Raw genomic sequence first — 23,925 nt, 5'->3', positions numbered from 1 at the left:
TGAATTATGGATGTTGGATGGAAGAACTTTAGCTACACTGAGAGGAATACAGGATGGGAATGAGGCAGATTTAAAAAAAAAAGGCAGGATCTTCTTACATCTTCATCCAGGTTGGTTTGCTCCAGGTCTATCACTTTAAACTGGACCCTCTTCAAAATCTCTTCCAGAGACTCACATGCTTTGTAGTCCAGCTTCTCACCTGAAGACATACATCGATAGCATTTGTAAAAAAAATAAATCTCCCAATATGAACAAGTTTTGGTATGTGTTTATTCCCACCAGCTGGATTTATGGTATACTGATGTTTTGCTGCTTACCTTTCAGATCTAAGCATTCATTTCGCTGAGTCAGGTCTTTCAGTTCCTAGACACAAAAAAAACAGTGTCAGTAAGAGTTGAGCATTACTCCATTGCAGGAAACTTCGCTTTTCACAGGTTGAAACATAAATCACACAAGAGGACATTCAATACACGACTACTGGCGATAAGAAGAAGAGATCTGCCATTCCTAGTGCAGATTTTTCTAATGCATTGTTCCATTGTGGATACTCACAACAAACAAGTTTCTGTGACCATTACATTATTATTTGTAAAAAGAAATCCGGATTCAGGAGGATAACGTAATCAACATTCTGTAGATCAATTAATTGTATAAGTATGAAAAGGGCATACAAGAGGGACATTTTACCCCAAACCACAGTCTTAGAGTGAAAGAATCAAAGATCAAAAGGTGGATAGATATTTATCCTCTTACGCTGGTAAAACACCCGTCAACCCACACAAACACTAAACTATGTACCAGCAAATCCCTCTCCCTCGTTGGCTGCCCGGCCCATTCAGCACGAACTCAATCCCCTCTGCCCTCTTGCCACACTGCCAGCAGCTAATCACCTATCAGTGAGTCTGAACATAATAATGTGCATTTAGCTGTACGGGGGGTTCGTGCCTCCTGCATAACTGAACACCAGATTACATTATGTGACAAATGGCACATCTGAAAGCTGTATGGTCATAATATACCTGGCAATTAACACTGCAATATAAATAAAAGTGTGGTAATTATAAAGATAATCAATCTGTCAATTATTCATGTTCAGTACAATCGATTAAATGCGGTTTGATTAACATTTCTAGATGATGTTCTTCATTTAAAAATATGGTGTTTATTGTGTAAACATAACTAAGAACACATGAGCAATTTAATAGCAATACATCTTTCTTTACTGCTATATTGGGCAGCTGTCAGCGAGAATGACTTTATATGAGTAAATAACTCCCTGCCAGAGCGGCTAGAACCCAAAATAGTGCATGACGCATAACGTGCCTCTACAAGAAGGTTGGTGGATCCGTCTGTGTGCGTGCGTGCTGTGGGTGGACAACATCGATTTAATGCCCTAATTTACAAAACCAACCTAGTGTACAAAACCACACTAGGTTTAAATTCTGTGGATTTTAGGCATACAGGTAGAAAAGCATGAGAACACCGTCATATTTAATTTTAGCCAAGTCAAAATGCCTGGGCTGGATGTTATAAAACGCTTGGTCAAAGAAAAAGCATCCCCTAGAGGACCCAATGACCAGGATCATTTCTTGCAAAGACCGTGATGACAAGATTCATGCCATGCTCAAGTCTGCTCCTTATACATGAAGGTAGTTATGTAGCTTATCTTAGGACAAAGACTGGTACCTTTAGAACTTACATATGAACATGTCAAATAATATTGGTCAAAAGCCATGGTCCTTTAGGTCTTTGGTTTGTTTTGTGCGGAGCCAAGAGCCGGCTTGAGCTTAATATTTTCTGAACTGACATCAGCGTGGCATTGAACCTCTTATCTAACTACGTCAGAATACAAATACACCTGCTTCCAAAAAAATGAAGCCCTGCTTTACATGCAACACATTGAACTGCCTCTGTACAGTCTACGTTTGACATGCTTTAGGAGTACGTTTGCATATTTGGTCATGACTGAAATGGGATGCAGTCTGTGTGACCTTTGAATCGCATCCCTATGAGATGTATGTACTATGATGTCATTATAGAAGTGGGTGTCGGTGCTGCAACAAAATATTACATCATTCACTTTACATAGATTCATGGTGACAAAAAAGACTGCCTTTTGAGAGATATACTGAACCATGAGAGCACCCTGAAGGAATTGCTGCAGCAGAAATGTGACACAAGGCTAACAAGTTGTCCTGGTCGTAAGACTCGGATGGGAGCTCCTGCAGAGCCAGCATTCAACAGGCAGCTTCTAAATAGTGACCCTTATGAATCAAAGACACACAAACAACTTGCCAGAAATGTGCATAACCTGCATGGAGCCCCGAGAGTAAAGTGCTGTTGGACTTAATAAAGTAAGCAAGCATTTAGAGTGAAGGGGGGTGGGTATGCAAAAAGGTGGATCTCCTCTTGCAAGCCTCCCTCTCACTAGTCAGCCATTTGGTCTGAGTGGCTGGTTACTGCAAGGATGACTAAGCAAAAATGAGAGGGGGCGGTAGTGGACTGAGAAATGACAGTGGTGGGGAGGAAATGAGAGAAGCCAGACATGAGCAAAAGAACCACAACAAAAAAAGCAGACTATGATGGAGGGAAGGAGAAGGTGGGCCAAATCAGCCCTAAAAAAACACTTAATATAGTTTGAACTTGGCGTTAAACGGACCCGTAGCATTTAAGAGCAGTGGGCTGCTTTGAAGCACCTGGGGAGACTCTTGGTTAGTGTCTCGGCCTGGACACTTTGACAAGTGGGTAGAAGCCTGGGATCGGACCACCAACCTTGTGGCTAAAGGAGAACCTACTACACTCCGAGCTGAGTTACAGCTGCCCCCAGGTCTGTCCCAGTGGAAATGTACCCAGACTGTAGGACACAATGAAGCTCACAGCGGAGGCTTAGCACAGTGATGTGCATTTCCACAAGTAGCTGAGATGTTGACCCAAGTTTTTTCTCTCAGCTGACTGAGCGTGTGGGGATTTCTTTGCCAAGTCACTTGACTCACATGTGTGTTTCCATCTGGGGCTCCCTTTAATTCAACGTCATCAGTCACAAATGGAAACACACCTGCAGATACAAATGTGCAATGCTTCAGTGAAGAGGCCCCAGTTTCCAGGTTTTATGAGTGTGTGCAGCACTATGAAAACAGAACAAATAGCTAATGTGTCACTGCTTTAAAGGTTAATACTGACTCCTTTTGTCTTAGTAGAGGACTCCGTTTGGTGCCTGGATGCAATCCAAAAAGCCATAGGCACATATGTGTAGTTTGTTTGCATACATGGAGTTATCCATGATCACATAGTATTCCCAGAGTGACAAGGCCATTTAGGGCTCTGGTAGTGGCAGAAACTTTTCAATCAAAGAAAGCCCGCTCAAAAGTGCTGCTTTAAGGTCTATTTTACCTCAACAACCGTCTGTTTTAGCTTCAGGTCCGGATGGGACGGCTTCTGGGTCCGGACAGTTAGTGACCTCTGCTGCAGAGGCTCCGAGGCCAGAAGCCAGGTGCCCTCAACCTCAATGTCTGGTCACAGATGACCTGCTTGCTAAGGTTTAGAACACTGTGGAGGACAACTCCCTTCCTCCCTCCCACCCTCCATCACTCCCTCCTCTTGCCCTCCCGGCTTTTCTGCAGCAGGCTACTTTCAAAGCCTACAGCAGCCTCAGGGATCGAAGGGGTTTGCCCTGATGTCAAGGAAAGTTGGGCTCAGGATGTCCATGCTAGCTCACACTTGCTGCCGTATTGGGCTCAGTCACTTTTGTTGCTAGAAACATGTGGGGGGGGGACCTCACCAGGCCTGGAATGCTCATCTCTCAATCAGCCTTTGCAGCCTGCGCTTTGGTAGAAGTGGGCAAGAGGTCAGGGTTGTTATGATACTCCCAAGAAGGGCTTTGCTCGAGACAGCACCTATCCCTCTGCAGTGTTGGGCAAATGCTGGCGCTCTACCATTTGGATTTAACTGCCACTCTACCAGGTATGTGCCTCATAGAGTTACCGAGCATTTGTATAAAGAACCCACCTGCACAACCACAAGAACAAAGACATCAAATGCAAAAATAATGCATCTGCGTCTCACATTCAGTGAAATAGATCCCCACATTCAAAACATTTGAGCAATTGCAAAAGCATATGCACCATTTCACATACAAAACGCACAAGGTCGGCAGAAATAGCCTATATAAAAACAAACAGCCCTGAGGCTTCCCCCACTGGATTTGTGCTTATGCGGAGGGATTAGGAGACACATGACCGTGCTGGCTGGCCAGCAAGACAAGGCAAAAAAAAAAAAAAAGAGACATGAAATACTGGTCTGCCTGTAGGGAGTAACAACCACCCTTACTGGAATAGGACGAGTCCCACCCTACAACAGTAGCACCAGTCATACCACTGTGCATCATGCCGTGTCTTCAATGACCCTATGAACAGACATCGTAAAGGACCTCGAAGACTGTGGAGATTGTTACTTTTTAATGTTTTTTATCTTATACATTTTGGTATGGCAGTCGATGCATTTCTAATTGTGCTTTTATTTGAAATGCAGAAAAACAGAAGTGCGCAATTTGAACCGAGATGAAAACAAAAAGACGAGAAAATGTATAAAAACACGGAAAAAAGTTACAGTTTAGCACCAGGTCCATATGGGCACAAGGTTAGTAACGTTACCTGTTCAAGTACATTCTTTGTAAAATATTGTTTTAGGGGTTTTCTGTTTTGTGTTATTAATGAAAGATGCTAAAAGTGTTCAATAAAGCTCGTCTTATTTTCCTCTTTGCTCAAAGATTCATGGACCATCAGTTTAAGACTCCAGACCATTATTCAACCAGGGATGCTATAGACATTTGTGTTTTCATCTGTACAATACATGGTTAAGGATGCAATCCTTAAAACTAAATTTGGTTCAATCTCACAACTGGATACGCTTCTATAATACTGTAAATAGCTCCAGTAGTTTAACAGCTTGTTACGGCCTCTAATGGCTCTTGAATGAGGACAGCAATTTTGTTACAACAAACTACAGTAAGTCAATTTGCTTGATGTTACAGCACACAGAGGTGTTAAAACTCTGCAATGGAATTTGTGTTTAGAAGAAGAAGAAGAAAGTATCCTTTAACAATCCCCATGGGGAAATTATTCTGCATTTAACCCATCCCCTCAGTGGGAGCAGTGTGCTGCCCTAAAGGTGATGATGCAAAACAAAAAAGAACCATAATCTTTTCATTAGCAACACCTAGCTGAAGCAAAGGCAAATACAACAGAAGTTCAAGTACTCTTACCCAAATGAAGATTATTATTAATTAAGTCCCAGTTTGTTCTTTAGAGAGAATATGACTGTCTGTGTTGGACATCACCTGTTTTTTTATTTTTATCGTTTTCTCAACATTACACAAACAACAAAAAACAAAACCAGGCACATCAGAAAGTAAAAGAACCTCACCTGTATCTGTTTGAGCACTTTGGGTATGAGTTTACAGTTGAGTTTCTGACACGCTTGTTTGTAGGAAGAGAGGATCTCCTCCATCGTCACATTCTGGGCTGCAAAACAGAAGATTAAGGGAGTCAGGAGGTTTGTTTTTAAGGAAATGAGTTCGGCTCACACACACAAAATAGTTTTTTCTGAGTAAAAAAGAAATAACGTGACACGCTTGTCACAATGATTACGCTTTTAGCCTTCAGCTGGAGCTGCCATGGTGCCGGTCCTCTGGCGAGAGACACCATGGATTAATCACAGGGCTGACATGAAGGCTCACATCCATTGACCAATTAACCTATTCCCCAGAGAGAACCCAGGCAGAACATGCAGAGTCCACACAGAAAGGTTGCCGGGTGGTTTTGAACCCAGCGACCTTTCTGCCGCGCCGCCCAAATGAGAGATCTGGACATTTAGTTTGACTGACAAACAGTGAAGCATCCTACATACTTCACACCCTATACGGACAGATAAAGCAATGAATTATGAGATAAAAACAGCTGTTGCTATGCTTCCACTGTAACAGTACTGTACACAGCGCTAATGTGCGTGAGTCAGACTTTGCGTTGCAGTCAGCATTTTGAGTTCACTCGCCAAGGTGACAATTTGTCCGCTCAGCCGCCTCCACCTCCTTTTCCTTTTTATCTCCCGTAGTGTTCCTCATTAGTTTAACTCACATTCATCATCTGTGTCAGCTGGTGCCAGAACAGACTTGACTGGTTGAATAAGTGCGTCTCTATATTTACACAAGTGCAGTTCAGAAGGAATAACCTGCTCATGGGACGAAGAGGCCAGCTCAAAAAAAACCCGACACGAGCAGCCCTCTGTCTGACCAACCCTGTTATTCACCGTCTCAACGAAATGTCCCAACGTCGGACCAATGCCAGAAATACTACCAGAGACGATGCTGCAGTGAGTCGAAGGCGATTCTGTGCGTGCGTGCGTGAGAGAGAGCAAATTAAAAAGGGCGAGTCAGTGCCACACGAATATGATAAGAACAGCCACAACACTTCCTTTCCTTGTTTTGAAACCAGAACCAAACAGCCACTTTACGTTTGAGCAGCAGCTGGTAGACACTTAAATAAGCATGTTAATAACATGCTGCAGGTTTCCAAAGATCAATTAATGCAAACTATCGACACGGTTTTCATCTCCAGTCTGACATCGACTCGTGCGTTTGGTTAGCAAAAGTAGAACTGCCAATCACTACAAAACAACGTATTAACGTCATTAAGAGTTAGCAGGTGAAACGTTTCATACTTGGTGACAGAGTTTTGAGGAGTATATCAAAGCACGTTAAGAGAGACGGCAAAAAGGGAAAAGAACCAGCATGCAATTCTGTCAAGCCATGCCGTATGTCAAATTAATTGATTGGTCAATTGGTTATAGGGGGCATATTAAATTCAAAATGGGGAAGAGGTAAATGAGGGAATGAATCAGAGATGTAGAGGATATTTTCACATATAGACCAAGCGCCTTCCTTTCGGGTCAACATTTTGGATTACTTGTAAGGGTTGAAGATTCCCAATGTTTTCTAAGGAGTGTGCAGTCGGAGCTTAATGCTTGAGAAACTAACAAAGAAGGAAGCCGTAAGTAGAAGGATCGAGATTTAACCTGCCGAATTGCATTTGTAAGAAATAAATAACAAATGTCCCCAGACATTAAAGCAGAGTGCAGTTACTCTGTGCTTATTTGAATATATAAATCGAGAAACCAGTTTTGTGTCACATGACCAGACTGTGGGGAGGATTGATTCATAGGTTTGGATTCAGGTGAGAGGTTTCATGGTAAACTGATGTTCTCATCATATCTTGAAACTAGTCATTAAAATCGAATTATGTGCAACCAAATTAATCAAAACTTTAAAAAAAGAGAGTGACACATAATTGCGGATATGACCTAAATGCCTCTGCTGCCAATGTGTTGGAGGGCACACTTGTAAATTTGCACAGCGTGTCCGTTCAAGTGAACACTATGTCCTTGGAAAAGTGTTATTGTGCAGGGTCGATATGGAGCAAGTGTGTGTAAACACTTCCTGAGGGAAGTTTCCCCTGTTTACAACACAATATCACACATAACTCTTTAATTTAAGAAACAGAACAGAAGGGAAGAGAGAACCAAAAATGGAGATTGACTTAATCTTTCACTGCTGTGGTAAAAAACAAAAAAAGTGTTGTAAGGAAGTTCAGGTTGAACACCAAAATAGGAAAAACAGCAGCAGAAAGGAGTCAAATACTCAGCGTTACACAAAAGATTTAAGCTTTAACCGGCAAGAGCATTAAGAGCTGAGCTACAGCTGAATTTCTGCTTGCCTTTTCTCGGTTTTATTGCCCTCCCTTTAGTGCTGCTGGTACATGCAAGAAGAAGGGAGTGGCAGAGAGGAGGCCTGCATAATGGGGAGATGGGAGGGGAATGGACCGCTAAGAACAACATCTTTGAAAACCAGCTTAAGAGGAAGAAGAGAGTTTAAGTTGGATTAGGGTTGGGCAATACTAAAAGGACCCTTTATGACAATATTTTTTTTTTTTAAAGGTATTATTAGTCAAATTAACAGATGGTCATAAATATTTATGACCTGGAGATGAGATTGTTGCAATACCCATGGGTGACTACAATGCAAGCGTGCATACTTTACAAATGGGAATGCTGGGTTCAATAAATCAGATCAGCCAGCTCTTAGTAACTTGCCTACAGTCCCGCTCAGATAATCTACTTCATCCGCACTTGCAGCACTTCAGCATTAAAAAAACAAAACATTTCCATGGTGGTCAAAAACGGTTCAAGCTCCCACACGCATAAATACATTCATACAACTACAATAAGCCAGGCGCATGTGTGCATGTTAACACTTTTGTTCGATAGGCTACAACGATGCAGTCAGGCAGAGAGGAAACAGAAAGAAAAAAAAAAATCACATACCACAGGCAAGGCATACTTAAAAATGTTCTATTTTCATAGACGCATGAAGTCCACGCAGTCTGGTTGCGGTGTTGCACTGACACTACAGTATGTCTATTGTTAACACTCATAACGTACTAGCATTGTTGTTTAAGCATTGTAACTGAGAATTCGTATTATAATAATGTAATGTGGTATAGCTTGTAGTTCTTAAGACTGCTGCAGTGTGGTTGTATGGGCAGTGGGGACTGCACATGTTATGGGAAAATGCATAGGGTTGTAATTTGACTTCCTGCACGGTTACAATTTACATGGGCACCCATCTAACCAAAACAGCCCATTAAATAAGTCTACTAATAAGATAAAGAAATTAAAAATTGTTATGGTAAAGAACTTCCTCTGGAGGGGAGGGGGGAACAAACAATGGAAGGGAACTCTGCTTTGACACAGTGAATCTGCTAAATAACCCAAAGAAGCAGCATGCCCCACTTCTTCCATCACTGAGCTGGAGCGCAAAAGAAAAAGAGCAGGATCCCTGCTCGCTGACTCAGATCAACCGAGGTCAATGCAGCTCTGCGTGATGAGCTTTTGATCGCCATCTTGCAGATGCACATTTAGCCTTAAATGGAGCAGAGATTCTGACTGCAATGCAAACGGATGTAGATATTCCATGACAGGATATCTGGAAATCCCTTTGGTATAACTCAGTGTGTTGTGGTAAGCCCCTGAAGTGCACTTCCATAACAAACTCAATATCAATTAGCATGTCAACATTCGAAAACACAAAGCATTGAGGTCAGCCATACATATCATGAGTCGTTTTAATTTACTTTCAATAATGACACTTAATCACTGTTTATGTTTACCATCTATCAATCAAACGCATCACTGTATCATTTATTTCAGACTTTCAATTAACGCTGCCAAACAAGCCTTTTGGCAACTCATTAAAAAGACATGCGATTACTAAATGCAGTTGAAATACAGTAGGTCAGAACACATGCAGAGTGGAGGAGCTGGTGCCCCCCCCCCCCCCCCCCCTCCACAATGTAATGGTGAGGGAAACACTGCATTAATAATTACTGACGTCAAAAGAACACCAACACTAAAAATGAGCTGTGTTGTCCCATGTTTTGCTGAGACCTGGGTGGATCCTAGAGTGCCCTGGGACACCACAGCTCTAATGGTTTTCTTTTAAAGCATTTGATGTAGAAGCCAAACCTTTAGGGCTTGTTAAAACATGTGATTATTATGTTCAACAGTATTGGAAAGGAGATGGTTACAAAGTTGCAGTCCCTCTCTGATTTGTTGTAGTCCCATTTGATTGAGTGTGAAACGGTCCCAGTAAACTATATAGCACCTATAATTAAGAAGGCATTTGAGTGGTCTGACCGCATATCTAAATGTCACAGTCTGTTTATCTTCCTTAGCCCTGCTATCTTTGTACCTTCACCACTCACTCCTATTCTTTGTTGAGTCGACAAACACAGCAGCAACACACACAGTCTTCAAGTATTTACCGTTCTCCCCTCACTCCAAAAAGGAGGAAACCACTGTTTGGATGAGTGCAGAGGAAGACAAAACATAGACACTGCCCGAGGACCATGAGACTTGACACAAAAATCATTTTCATTGAAAACGTACAACATGCACAATGTCTTCCGTTCACCCTCGTCGGCACAGTCTGGTTTCACCAGTTACGAATGATCCTGCACAATCTGTATGGACGGCTTAAGAAAAACTGACCAGGAACGTGGTGAAGACTGTACCAGCCTCAGTGGAACTAGTGCATGTGCACGCAGTGGCAGCTGCATGGACGACAGCAGAACAAGGCAGTTACATAACAACAACCTAGCAGAGAAAACTGTGGTCGGAAAAGCTAGTCAGCCGGTTGACTGACCCAGTTCATTCTTCTACAAATTGTTACGTAGCAGCTAATACTAGTCTGCAACAACGGAGAGCCAATCCTCTGGAGGGATTAGCCTCCTGAGAGTGCACAGGTCGATACTGAAATGATGGTCGATGGGAGGTTACCTCAAAGTGATCATTTTAGACAAGATTTAGTAGAATAAAGATCTGCAGTGAAAGGTTATGCCAGAGGAACCCGTGTGGACAGGCTAGATGGTTTGAGATGAAATTATTCCCAGCATTCAGTCAAAAAATTCAAGTGCTGCAAAATGTAAAGGGTTGGATGCAGGGCGCTCGGCAACAAGTGGAGTCCAGGTGTCCAATAATCCACTGTGTTTCAGCTAAAGGCAACTTGGGACATGATTGGTTGTCCTGTTGGCTGAAACCATTTTAATGTGGCTCAGTCGCTCATTCATCAGTTTGACATTCATTATCAGCTCACTTCATCTCAAAGAGAAAATTCAAATAACGTAGTCCTTCAACTATGTCTGCATTCACACTTGATCGGATGAAAAGTGTGTGTTTCATGCATCCAAAAATGTTTGCTTGCTTTTTGAACATGGTCTGTACCGTGGATGAAATCTGAAAACACAGACTGCCTGTTTGAGCTCTGGAGAGGAAAACAGAATTTTAGGAAATCAACAAAAATCCCTCAGTCGACAGTATAGCGAGCTAAAAACGTTTGCAACCTAACAGCGCTCCTTCGACAAATTCTACCTTTATGAAGGTAACAATGGTCATATTTAGCTGAAAACAGTTTTAGAGGTGTTGATTTGAGTTTATGATCATCTCCCACAACTCTGAGACTGTTATTTAGCCAACTGCCATTGACGTAGGTGAGGGGAAATAAAAAATAAAAACCTCACCTGTTACCAGACCACAATGTATACCAAGCGTGGCGGTGAACTTCAATATAAATATATATGGCAGTATGTTCTGGGTGAAACACCAAACTGCCCACTCCTACTTAACATGCAAGTGCTAAAATAGTCCCCCCCTGCCGATCTCCAGTCCCACTGCCTGCCATTTCACACCACTGTGCTGCGGACGGTGGCCGTGGCGTCATTTGCACATGATAGTTGGCTCCCTGGTCGGTCAGCGGTGGAGCGGAGAGGCAGCGTTTGTGCCTCTACCCAGGCAGAATGACCAATGAAGACGAGACGTCAGCAAAGGGTAAACACAGAGTGGGAGAAAGGTTTGCGTTCTACCAGCGTCCTTCTGCTTAAAACACATCGACCGGGAGACTTAACTTCTTCCTGCCTCAGTGCACTGAGGCGTTTTTTTGGCCTTTGCACCAAAAATGGCACAACCATGATAAAAAAAATGTAATTACTCTGTAATTAGGCGATAGCCCAGTGTGTGGACAGTCATCCTGGAAGATTTAATGTTGAGTGAGGATTACTACTCTGGGACAGGCTTTTTACAGGCCTCACGACTGACATTCTGGATTCTTTGTCTAACGTGAGCTGTGGTTGGCCAATATGCCCCTTCCAACCACTTTTTGAAATCTTATAATCCTATTGGATACGACCAAACCCCAAATGAATGACTGGCCTAGGCCAGTCAGAAGCCAAAACGGGTAGAGCGTTAATGGTACAGGTCCGTGGGCCTTTTGGTAACACAGAAATAATGCATTTGTCATTTGACTTTATTTTTTTGAAAAATGTTTTGAAAGTTTCCTAATTATATGTGGTCGTCCCTCCTGACATAGTTCAAGAGGGATGTTTTTGTTGTTGTATTTTTTCCTTCATGCTTACAACTGTCCACGCCTTGCTGGCAACGGCAGTTTCGCCCACCAGTGGACAAAGAGCGCATGATTTACCCCCCCCGGGAGGCAAAAAAGGTTGGGGACCACTGCTTTAGGGCACTCCTCGGGTGGAACGGGTTCAACCAACTGCATCAGCATCGGCTCAAGAAAACATCCAGACTTTGCAGGAGTGTAATTATGCAAAAATTCTGGAATTGATTCCAAGTAGCTGCAGGCAGATCAATAATTAACAGACAGCTCTCCGGTTAGACTGATGCAGAATCTAAAAGGAATTACTATAGCTCCCCCAAACTTAACATCCTTGCTCTCAACTAGATTGATTGTTAAAAAAAACAGAATAGCCATTTTAAGGGCCTGTGACGGAAAGAGAGTCCGGATGGAGAGTGACAGGAGCAAACTGGAGTGGTTTCTTCTATTATTAAATCAAGGGGCTTTTTGTGGAATGTGTATGAAATATTTTTCCCTTCCTGCTTCCTCAGGAGTGATAAGAGTACAAATTTCTGTTTGAGAACAGAAAGTTCAACGGCCGTGATGGTAAAAAAAAGGGCAACATTTTTTTAAGGCAAGACAATAGTTGCATACACTCACCGGTCATCCATATGGGTCTGAAATGTTTCGCCACTTTCATTCAATTTTATAAACTATCATCAGCTTTGTTATTCTTGACTGTTTTATGTTCCTGTGCATGGTTTGCACCACAAACATTGTTTTCTTTCCAATTTTTTTTAATGGAAAATGTGGATTTGACATTCAACAGATCAGGTATCCATCCATCTTCGCAACTAATATTTAAAAGTGTTAATTTGGCAGATTTAAAGCTCAAAGGTGTGTCATCTCCACTACTGTCATCTCAAACTACAGACAAGTCCATCACATATTTTTCTAGCTTTGGCCGAGTAAATCCAGTTCTGATGTGCCTTTGGTGTAAAATGATCGAACTTCTGGCTTTTGTGAGGCGTTGTCCATTCTGAATACTGAAAGCTTTGCTTATCACCAGGTTACTTGGTCCACAGCCACAACACATAACATCTCACGGGTCGGAGGCCCCAATAACCTGGTGCCAAGTGGGTCTGATGACATGAGACAGCGCTGCACGTAGGCAGCTTCTCGTTGGGGGGCCTGCAGGACATTCGCTTTTAATGTGAAGGGATTGTCTGCACTGCAGGAAGTAGGCTTTAACATATTGGTACGCAAAGGTGTACTACAACAACTTCATAGTACTCTACCATGCTCTCCGTGTACTGTAAAAAAAAAAACTACAACAACCTCACATATGAACTTAACAAACAGATTTTCTCTGCATGATAAATGCATCATTCTAGCGTGATGCAGTGCTGTTGTAACAGCATGCGTCACAAATATCATCTTGAGCTGCGAATAGTACGATTGACCTGTCCAGAGAAACAGTTGGGAAGAAGCGAAGGGAGCAGGGGAAGGAAAGCATCATGTTGGGAAGTTCAGGAATCTCAGGATATGGTCACGTGTTTACACAGGCCTGGAGGGAAGGAACAGGCGTCCCTCAAGTCTCAACAGGGAGAGAGAAATAAAAACTTTTAAAAAAGAGTTCTAGAAAAGACATTACCTAACTCAGGTGTATATGGCGTTGAGGTTAAACTGTTGTATAATGTGAATAGTGTTTTGAGTGAAACATCTCGCTTAGCACATAGTATGCTGGATAAGAAACTCCAACATTAATTCTGAAAAAAGGGAGCGTTAAGGGAATAAATGGAAATATGACACCACATCTGACTCCTTTGGTTGCCCTGACAATGGTCCCTCTTGAACCTCAGGTGTTTATTTTGAACAGCAGCTTTCAGTTCAGAGACCCATTTTGTGAGAGCTATTTAACCAGATATCAACATCTTTTAGTGTTCGTTGTAGAGCTCCAGGCTCTGAGCTCAGACTTACTTCTTTGTTATGTTTCTGACAAATGAAAGAAGACATGGACCCGGAGAACCAAACTAGATCTGCAGATAAAAAGATCACGATGGATCACTGAGCTACTGTGGGACAGTGCTCACAACGAGGAATGAGGGGCCTTGAAGTGGAGGTTGGAATGGATTGGATTCCCTGGACTTTGCATTCAAAAAGCCTGTCCCACGTGTGAGCATGTCCTAAAGATAGCTGAAGTAGGACAAAGCAAAGGGAATGCAGGTGAATCTAAAAGCTTTGGGGAGTTTGCCTTTGACCTGCTGGCGCAGCAGTCGATTAATTGCGTAATACAGTAATTGTCTGGCTTCCTCAGTTGCAAAAATGTAATGTTGATGTAAAATTTGCATAAGCAGGTGACCTGACTTAAACTTGTATGTGCCGTCAGCTTCTTGTAGGAAATTCAGTCAGCACCAACTCATTTTCCTCAAAATATTGAATATTCCCGGTGACAAGGATGCCGTTCTTCTACTATTCACCTCAAAATTGTTGCGGTGAATAGTTATATCTTTTTATAATTGTAAAATGCTGCTATCATAGACTGCATATTCTCAGTGTTTAATTAACTTTACCGCCTTGAAATATCAACGGCGCTATCAGTTTGAACTCTGAAACTTAAATAAACTACATGCTAATGTCCCAGGATAAATAATCAGAGTCAGAGATCGATCATCTACATACTTGACTGTTTGTTTGACTACCTGGCATGGCGCCCTGTTATGTCACACAAAAAAGCGACCGCATTGTGTGACTAGCAGTGAGGTTTATGGATGAAACAAAGTACGTTATTTTGAGTTGGAAGAATATAAATCAAGGGTAACATGCAACGTCTTTTCAATTGCAGGGGTATTAATAAAACGAGTCACATTGATTTGAACATGGGGCAGTTTTGCTTATTCCTACTCTCCTTCCCCCATCTGGCAGGGAGTGATCTTGAATCACTGACCCACGTCTTGGCCCGGCCTACATTTTTGGCTTTATGCACAACAGAAAAAAACAAACACTACGGTCACCGGCTTACCCTCAAAACCCCACAGCTCATGAATACACTATAAGGTTGGAAGTATATTACTTAGTCAATATAAACAGATTGGGCTTCCTCTCTGATTGCCATCAACTGAGTAACTATCTTGATTGCTGCCACAGCACTGTGAGCAAACACCAGTTGTCACACTATGACTGCAGGTGCCTTTAATGCTGCAAGTCAACTTGTCCGACTGGTTGTAGTTAATTCGCCTTTATTCAAGGGGGGGCGCGGCGTGACATATTTCTGTGGCTTGTCTCCGTAAAGACTGTTATTATTTCCGCTATTCACCATGTAAATAACCACTAGTTCTGCTCTTGTTGTGGAAATTACACAAACGTTGGAACCGCAAACGTCGTTGTGTTTGTGTTTGTGGGTACTTCAGGCTAACCAGTAGGTAGTTATGATGACCTGTTGGCTCGGACCGGTGACAAGATCTCCCGGTTGGACACCAAGTAACTTACAGGCGTTCAATCTAAGCTGCTGAGCGCCTGTCTATTCATCTCCGGTGAGTGGCAGTTTCATAAAGTATATTCATGCTTTGGCAGCAGGACGATGAAGGGCTGAGCATCTCAACACTGAATGGGAATTATTCGCTTCTTTGCATGTTTTGCGCTGTCCTTTAAGATTTGCTTAATCTGCAACTTCGCATCAACTTTGCATGCAATCTACTCAGGGGAATAATTTGCTTCGCTTTTGGTGTGAACGCAGCACGATGATGATGATGATGATGCCCACTTCCTAACCAGATAAAGCGACGTGCGAGTCATAGGTAGATTGTTCATGACTCGCCAGCTGTTGCAGAAAATAAGAACTAAACACAAAACAACTGTATATAAAAGCAGTATATTTCTGCTGATGACTAGATGGAAAAAAATACAAATAGAATAAAACACAAAGCCATTATCTACTTCATGTCGTTAAAGTTAGGAGTCAAAAAGTTTGAACTTGAACACAGCATTGTAAAAAAGACAAAAAACGCCTGTACTTTTTAAGGTTGAGTTCCTTACGTCAACACAAAAAGGCAGCGTCATATCCAGCATATGCTTCCCTTTAACATGTTCTCACTGAACAAACAGGATCCGACAGAAGAAAGTGGCACACCTCAAGGAGTGCTGGGATCCACTAAGGCCTGTATATCTGTACGCTGGCTGCCGGAGAAATACAGCCTGACTAAGCTATGCAGTTATTGAACTCGTTTAAGTAACTTGTGTCAAAAAAGGTTCTGCAACAAAGTTCTCTAGTTTGACCAAAGAACCTTCCTAAAAAGACTGCACATCAAGACACCTCTCATGTGTCAACATACATCTCATTTCTACCAACTACACACAGAATATGGAGAGGTCACACATATTCAAATCTCAAATTAGATATGGAGGTTGAGAATGAATCTCTGAGAACCATGTTCAAATTACATGTTTATACAGTGGAAAATAAAAAGAAAGTCATACAAACAGGCGGGTAGAATAAAAAACACAGTATTACCATGTCTCCAGGGGTCTTTGGGCTCCACTGCTCCAGAGATAATATCCTCATCTGAGGGAAACGTCACCCGTTTGCCACTTGGTTTGTGTTTATCGTTCCCCTCCTCCACAGATGGGTACAGTCCAGCTTGGTCTGTGGCAGAGGCTTCCGAGCCGCTCGTCTGGATGGCATCTGACGGGCTCTCTACCGTGCCGCCAGCAGGGACATCCTGAGCCGTGGACTCCGAATCAGCAGCATTGTCCGTTAATAATCTGTCATTTGTCGATTCGGCCTCCAACACTCCGCTCTCATCGAGACTGAGATCCACACCAATGTCCATGTCACCACCATCATCCCCTTCTTCCACAACCAATGTTGCAGGATCAGTGTCTTTATCTTCCTTCATTTGCAACCCCCCAATATCAGCCTTGCGCTGTTCATCATTAGAAAAAGTAAAGTCAGTGGGATTCACTACTGCAGCAGTGTCTAGAGCAGTGCTCTTTCTATTTCCATTGACCTCGTCAATTTCCAGTGGGTCTTGTGCCTGGTGGTTGTCCTCCTCAGCTGCTTGAAGGTTGTCAGTGAGCTGAGGCATGAAGTGCGTCTCGGAGGCCTCTGTGGGAACAATGTTTTGTTTTTCTGTGTTACTGTCCGTCATCAGTTCAGAGATGCGGGGGGTGACCCCTTCTGTGTTGTTGGTTGTGTTGTGATCATCAGCCACATTACTTTTTGTCTTGACATTGCACAAATCTAGACACTGCTCTTCAAAATTCATGTTTTCATTTCCAGTGAAACTCACAGATCGTAACTGTGCCAGACCGCCTAGATATTAGGAAACAACAGAAATGGATAAGCCTGTCAATACGAACGTGAAAGAAATTTTATTCAAGTCCAATCTGAGAATTATATCTATATTTTAACTTGCTTGTTGTTCTAGGGGGGATTTAAATGATTTGGGGCATTGTTAAAAAACAACAACTGCTAATTAAATTGCAATTTCACACTAAAGTCTGTGTGAAATGGATACTGTTCCAGTAATTATCTGTATACCAAACCTGGCAACTTTGCTACACTACCATGACCCAGGAAGGCAAACAACGCGTAACAATTTCTGCCAACCGTGTCCTTGCTCCAAGAGGGAACCGAAGAGAAGCTAACTGTCGTCAACACATCGCCAGCAAGATTAAAGAAAACAGTCAGAGTGGAATGAACAAGTCACTCAGGGTGCCTCCATAACGCCATCGGAGTGAACTTGCTGCCCTGACACCAAACCAATTAATTTGCATGAATTTTGAGCGAGCTAATGTTAGCTAGCTTGCTAAAGTTGTTTCCCAACAATGACGTTCGGGCCCGTGTATGGTCGCGTGCCAGCTTCTCTGCGTGAGCCCGTCTGTTTCCCCCCGACCAAGTCCATTCTTCCCTGTAAATAGAATTATTTTCCGGCTGTAGTCTCACCCTCTGTCGTGTTGCTCGGCTTGCATCACAACCGTCGACCTGCGGCGGCCAGAAAAAAAACAGGCGTCACACTCCTCGCAATGAGCATGTTTCAATGGCTAACGTTTGCGTTGGGGAACCGTGGCGGAGCTACACCTGTCGGTACAAATGCTTCTTTTTGTTGCGAGATCGTAAAGATTTTCCGACCGCACAGGTTTAGTAGGTGTTTCTCTATCCGGGAGAAGTACGTTGAACCTGTTTTGTCTAGCGGTTACCATTCGCTAGCTTGTTGAAGTCCACCAACTGTTTGTTGTTCACACGTCTTACGTCAGCACGTCGTTAGCCACGAGGGTGCGTTCAACAGACGCAGTGTTACAAACTGTTGCTAAAACGATAGATTTAGAGCAAATGTCAAAAGTATAGTTATAAAGTTCGCTTATTTTTTTATTTTACTCCAAAACATAGATTATATTGATTGCTATGTACTGTTTTTTAATCTTCCACAAATTAAGTGTATTTTTCAGTTTGATGTTAATGAATGTTGCGTTTAGCAACAAGTTTGTCGCATTTTTGCCCTCGATTTATTCAACCTTCTGACACATGGTTTTACATTTTCTTGGGCACAACCATGAAGTGAATTCTGACTTTAGCGAAGAGTTTTTCAAAGTCTAATAAAGTTCAATTTTGTTTTTAAAAAAAGCAAATATTTAGGAGGGCCAAGTCCGCAGAACTGTTTTGGAATCTGTTCCAGATAAAATAGGTCATGGGGGCAATACATTACACAACCAAGGGAGTCACAGGTCAGTTTTGTAAAAGCTTCCATTTGAGAGTGAATAAAAACAAATTGCCTGCCCTTCTTTAATGTGAGCGGTTTTGAAATGGTGATTTAATGAGACAGTTGACATTTCAGCTCAAATCCTGGGAGCCAAACGTGAACTAAAATCTCAAAGGTCAACTGTATTGTGCAATTTGCTAGTTAAGACATTAGTCCAAGTGTTACCTATAAGACAATGGGTCCCTAAAGATCTAAAAAAAAGTGATATTTTCTGAACTACAAGTCAGAATTAAAGCACTTGCCAAGCATTCAGAGAAACCTGCCGTTTAAATGAATGGTTTCTGTAAAGAATTTAGCGCTACAAAATAGTCACCTTTTTAAATTAGAAAACTTTTATTACAAACTTTTAAAAAAACATCTACATTTCACAATCAAAACTCTTGAGACTGAACATCTTTTGCCGAGCTATCATCCCTGGTCGACTTGGTTTTCTTTGGGAGAAGAACTGCCTGGATGTTGGGGATGACGCCACCGTCAGAGATGGTGACCCCTGCGAGCAGTCTGTTGAGCTCTTCGTCATTTTTCACTGCCAACAAGATGTGGCGAGGAGAGATGCGGTGCTTCTTGTTGTCACGACATGCATTTCCGGAAAGCTCCAGGATTTCTGCGCAGAGATACTCCAGTACGGCTCCAAAGTATACTGCTGCGCCATTTCCAATCCGCTCAGCATAGTTGCCTTTCTTCAGTAGCCTGTGGATGCGGCCCACTGGGAAAGTGATGCCTGCTCTGACGGACCGGGACACAACACTTTTTGGTTTGGGTGTAGCTTTCTTTCCACGGCCAGACATCTTTAGTCTAAATTGGGTGGAAATGAATATATATTTGGACTCAAAATAGCAAAGACTACCAAAACAGCTGCTGAAATTTGAATTACAGTGTACAGAATTTGGGTTAACATTTAAACATTAGCACAAACATAGTCTTGAAATGCACTAAGTACTCATAAACTCATTCCTTTTGCTGTAAAAAAAATCCTCAACTTTAACCACCACTCACCAGTATTGTGCACTTCCTTCACGTTAGGACAGAAGCTATACACTGGAAGAAAGCAATGCTGCTTTTATATGAGTCAGTCAGTAATTGGTTGATTGCTGACACCTGACTCCTCTGCTAAATGCTAATGAATCTGGAAGAATCAGATTTCTTTTCAAAGGGAATAAGGCCGTCCTGAAGGCCATTGAAGGAGTTATAAAAGGAACAGTGTTAGCGCTGAGAAAAGGCTTAGGAATGAAGAAATAGCTGGAAGAAGGTATGGTGTGAGACAAGTAGGACAATCTACTTGGATCAGATGAGGTGAAGGGTTCGGCTTTTGCATTGGGAATTAACTTTATTGTTGGAGTAGAAAGAACATCTTAGGAAATTGACAAATTCATTCGGTTTGAATGCCAATGGCTGCCATTAAGAAACAAAAAAGAGCTTAAAAAAACAATGATTGAACAAACCGATTAAATTTCATTCTAAATATGTCTCAAAACCCCAGAGCCTTTCACTCTGTTCTATTTATGTCCTAAAGTGAACACAGCTAAACGTTTTCTGTTTTTAAAACAACGCATGCACAGTGCGAGACAAATAAAAGTAAAAGTGAATTTTCCACACATGTGTTTAATGACTCCTGAACTCTATATGCTCCACTGTGTAAACACCTTGAATCAAATTTGTATTAATTCATCCAAAAAGTCCTTTCAGAAACTCATGCTGCTCAAAAAAGTTGTTTAAACATCTAACAGATAACAGTGCATGTCATCTATCCCTATTTGAATGAATCTCAACTCATAATGTGCTTAATAAAAAACGCCAACAGCAGATGGCAGCACAGACCTCAGATTGAACTTCTTGTTTGTTGAAGGTCATCTTTATTATTTATTATATGTTACATATTCTTAATAAAGGAGCATTTATAAAACCACACTTCATGATTGGGTCCCCGACTGGGTCTGTCTCATTGAGTTTGAGTTTGCTTTATAGTCAGAGTGATGATGACTCATCTCCACTGTGTATTCAGGCGTTTCATCAGAATCAGAAAAAAAAACGTATGATTAGTAACCTTAACCTGATAGCCCGTGTTTTAAAACCAGTATTGGTTTGTGTAATTATTGAGCATTAACACAGCTTAAACTAATCATCAGCGTTAATTCCTCACTTTGTAAACAATATTTTAAATAATAAGTTTGTCACCATGGTCCATTTAATGGCTTTTTAACCCAATTCAAAATAGGCTTCTAGTTTGCTGCCAGTTTAATACTGTTTATATTTCCATAATCCATTTGCTGCAGATGGCTTTTTTGAGAATGTAAATTTGTATTTCAATACATCCGTTGCCATGGTAATAGAGCAATCTCCGACTGCAGATAAAAACCATCTTAAAAAATGAAGAGGCCTCGGCATTTTTTCAAAATGTTTTGTCGCTTTCTTTTTTTTGTTGCATCACAGCAATGACTGTAGCTCTGTTATTTTCAATATACTCATTGCCAACCTTTGAGGCAACCAACCAGCTTCACACTTTGAAGCTTTTGTTTGCCCCCCCCCATGCATCAACGGTGAGATATGGTGGAGAGATACAGAGAGACATTTTGACTGTTGAGATTTACTTTAAAACATGGCAAAGAGCCAAGTGGAGAGCAGCAGGAAGACAAATTAAGACGGGACCTTCCCTGCAGGTTGTCCTTGGACAGATTAGATGTGATTCGGCTCAACCTCTCAACATCCTCCCGACACAAGGAGGACAAGACAGGACTCCCAAGCTGTCACCGAGCAGTTCCCATGATGCATGTTCCTGTAGCCTGACTTTCAAGTATGTAAAGTATAAAGCCAGTGCATACAATGAATTGGTTCCTAACACAATTTATTTGCATTCAGTAGAGAATAGATCAGTGCATGAATTGTAGTTTTTCATCATCGTGAGTTGTCATCATTGAAGCAAGCCAGACTTTTTTTGGGCCATTCTCCTGAGAGTTTAGATAAAGGCTGAAGGCAGTCTGTATTTATTAGCAACAGTAGCTACTAACACTGAAGTTTGCAGTCTGCTGCCGAGTAAGAAGAGGAGACGAAAAGGGGAGTGGAGGAAGTCACAAAATGATCCGAACATATGATCAAATTTACAGATTGAAGGCAAAACCAGACACAAATTCTTTCAGGTCCGCAAATCCACTAAAAGTAACACCTTATCTCTTCCTGATATGCTATTTCTTATCAAATTGACTTCTGAATTTACAGGTACATCTTTTTCAAAAGTCTTTCAAGTAGACAGGTGTACAGGTAAACTGTGAAGGCAGCCTCGTGCTTTCTCTCTTCTCTGAGCAGTAATACATCTAAACATGTAGCTTTTAGGCTGATTGCTGTTACTTTTACTTCTAGTTTTTCCCCTTTACTCACTTTTATGGAGATGTCAGCGATGGACTAAAGGAGATTGCGCACAATCTTGGGAAAGCGATGGATCTAAAACAAGAAACAAAGGAGAGGATCAATTACTTCTTCCGTATGATTACAGACATGCTTTCTTATGGAAAGAGTGATGTTCATATCTGAATTTCTGCCAATTTACAAAGGGCAAACCCTGACCCTGGAAATAACACTTCTTTCAACAGATAATAGCATATTCATCATAGAGCACTTATTCCAAATTCACACATTTTCATGACGGCGGCATTAGCCTCATAACGCCTCATTGGCAGCAGAAAAAAAGGTGTGAAATACGTCTGTCCCCTCGTGTAATCTGCAGTCAATAAAGACAAAATAAATTTGAGGTTTTCAGACAATAATCGGAGAGGGAGTCATTCTCTGAGTGCATCCACTTTAATTATGAACCCTTATGGACACCCACAATGCAGTCGGGTGTCTTGAGGTCCCAGGATGCTTAGGTGCTCAAAGTCTGTCGCCTCCGTAAGAAAATGCCGGCAAGCCCTATGATTGTTTTTCAATGACTGATTTTGCAGCAGCCTGGACTCATGGAGTCCCATTACATAAAGGAGGACATTGAGAGATTATGCCTCAAAGTGTTATTCTGAGGAGAATCTCACACTGCATCTTTAACATTGATTTGAACTTTGCTCTTAAACAGCATTTAAAGGAACATTTAGGTATCTAGTACATTGATGCCACTCCAACATTTGTCCTTTCAGATTGACACATTTTGGGAGCTTCGGATGAAGCAGGAAGGCACCAGACTCCATCAGTCTGTGTTCAGTGAATGCTAAAGTGAAGTCATTTTGGATTATGTCAATAATATCTCAACCGTAAATCAGTGAAAACTTCAGTTAAATACACATGAGGGCCTGAAAGCTTTTGGAGAGATTGTTAAGTTGACTAATGACCTTGCTGGTTTTGGCTACCTTTAAGCTACATACTTGGTTTAAGAGGCACAGACAAACCCAGACATTTTTTGTTGGTTGTAGGTATCAATAATGTCTTCAGCTGGAGCTAATACAAGGTTTCAGGAGTCTGCGTCAAATGAGGCTAACAAGGATATTTCAAAGTTAGTCTTGTTTACTATGGCTGACCTAGAGGGGAGGGACCGTGAATCGTTCTGCTTAGCTTGGTCATCCTGCTAAGGCAGAGTACTAACGTTGGGTTATGTCTGTTCCCAAAACTACTCCTTCCTGTGCTTACTATTTCTGGAAATAGTGAATTCTTTATCCTTTCCGGCCCTCCCTCTTTTGCACCATCCTCTTTCCTCTCTTCTCCTCTCCACCTTCCTCAGCTTTTGCATCATCCTACGCATCCTTCATCCTCCTCAGATTCTAAGCCAGCTGTGATGGCTACCATATGTCCACACCACATGTTACCGGTTTCCCAATAAAAAAAACATTATGAAAACAGAGGGTGGGCCTCGGGAGGTATAAGATTGCCGAAGGATTTAATCTGCTAACTGAACTCCAGTGTGTGGGGATAGACCAGAAGAAGAAAGGCAAAGCAAATCGTTGCCACGTCATCTGAAGTAACAACGAAGGACAAAGATATTTTCCATCATCCACCCAGCCACTCATCCGTCTATCCCACCTGTGCAAAACTCCCCTTCCTCTTCACTTTTAATTCCTCCATCTGTTTTTCTCTGGTTCTTTTCAGTCATAACTTGTTTTGGCTCTACTGTATAAGTCTTTAAAAAAATAAATGCAATGCCCTTCCTGTCCTTTCTTGCTCCTCCTTATACCCTTGGTACTTCATCACACACACACACACACACACACACCAAGCCACCCGGACGCACACACACAC

At 41.9% G+C, this 23,925-nt stretch overlaps 2 protein-coding genes across 3 annotated transcripts in view; both read right to left on the bottom strand.

Annotated features, from left to right (window-relative positions):
- The window catches only part of ppp1r37 (protein phosphatase 1, regulatory subunit 37), a 32,113-nt gene extending 13,901 nt beyond the window's left edge, over window positions 1-18,212 (bottom strand). Inside the window, exons 1-5 of one of the 2 annotated variants that reach the window (XM_037455879.2) lie at window positions 17,901-18,212; window positions 16,467-17,060; window positions 5,422-5,519; window positions 318-363; window positions 99-199 (exon numbers count right to left, since the gene is read on the bottom strand). In XM_037455879.2, the coding sequence (XP_037311776.2) occupies window positions 99-199; window positions 318-363; window positions 5,422-5,519; window positions 16,467-17,040 (819 nt within the window). In that variant the 5' untranslated portion in view covers window positions 17,041-17,060; window positions 17,901-18,212. Of the gene's footprint in view, window positions 1-98; window positions 200-317; window positions 364-5,421; window positions 5,520-16,466 lie in introns of both variants that reach the window. The other variant, XM_037455791.2, reaches the window with a different exon arrangement.
- Window positions 18,213-18,982: 770 nt separating this feature from the next.
- On the bottom strand, window positions 18,983-19,746 carry LOC119217600 (histone H2A-like). The gene is made up of 2 exons (XM_037471387.2): window positions 19,711-19,746; window positions 18,983-19,509 (listed from the first exon to the last, which is right to left on the bottom strand). The coding sequence occupies exon 2, from the start codon at window positions 19,500-19,502 to the stop codon at window positions 19,086-19,088; it is 417 nt and encodes a 138-aa protein (XP_037327284.2). The 5' UTR covers window positions 19,503-19,509; window positions 19,711-19,746; the 3' UTR covers window positions 18,983-19,085.
- Between the last annotated feature and the right edge of the window lie 4,179 nt (window positions 19,747-23,925).

The sequence above is a fragment of the Pungitius pungitius genome, chromosome 3 (genome assembly GCF_949316345.1).
Source record: "Pungitius pungitius chromosome 3, fPunPun2.1, whole genome shotgun sequence".
Classification (NCBI taxonomy): Eukaryota; Metazoa; Chordata; class Actinopteri; order Perciformes; family Gasterosteidae; genus Pungitius; species Pungitius pungitius.
Note: the sequence above shows the minus strand (reverse complement) of the source record. Positions and strands in the feature narration are given on the sequence as shown.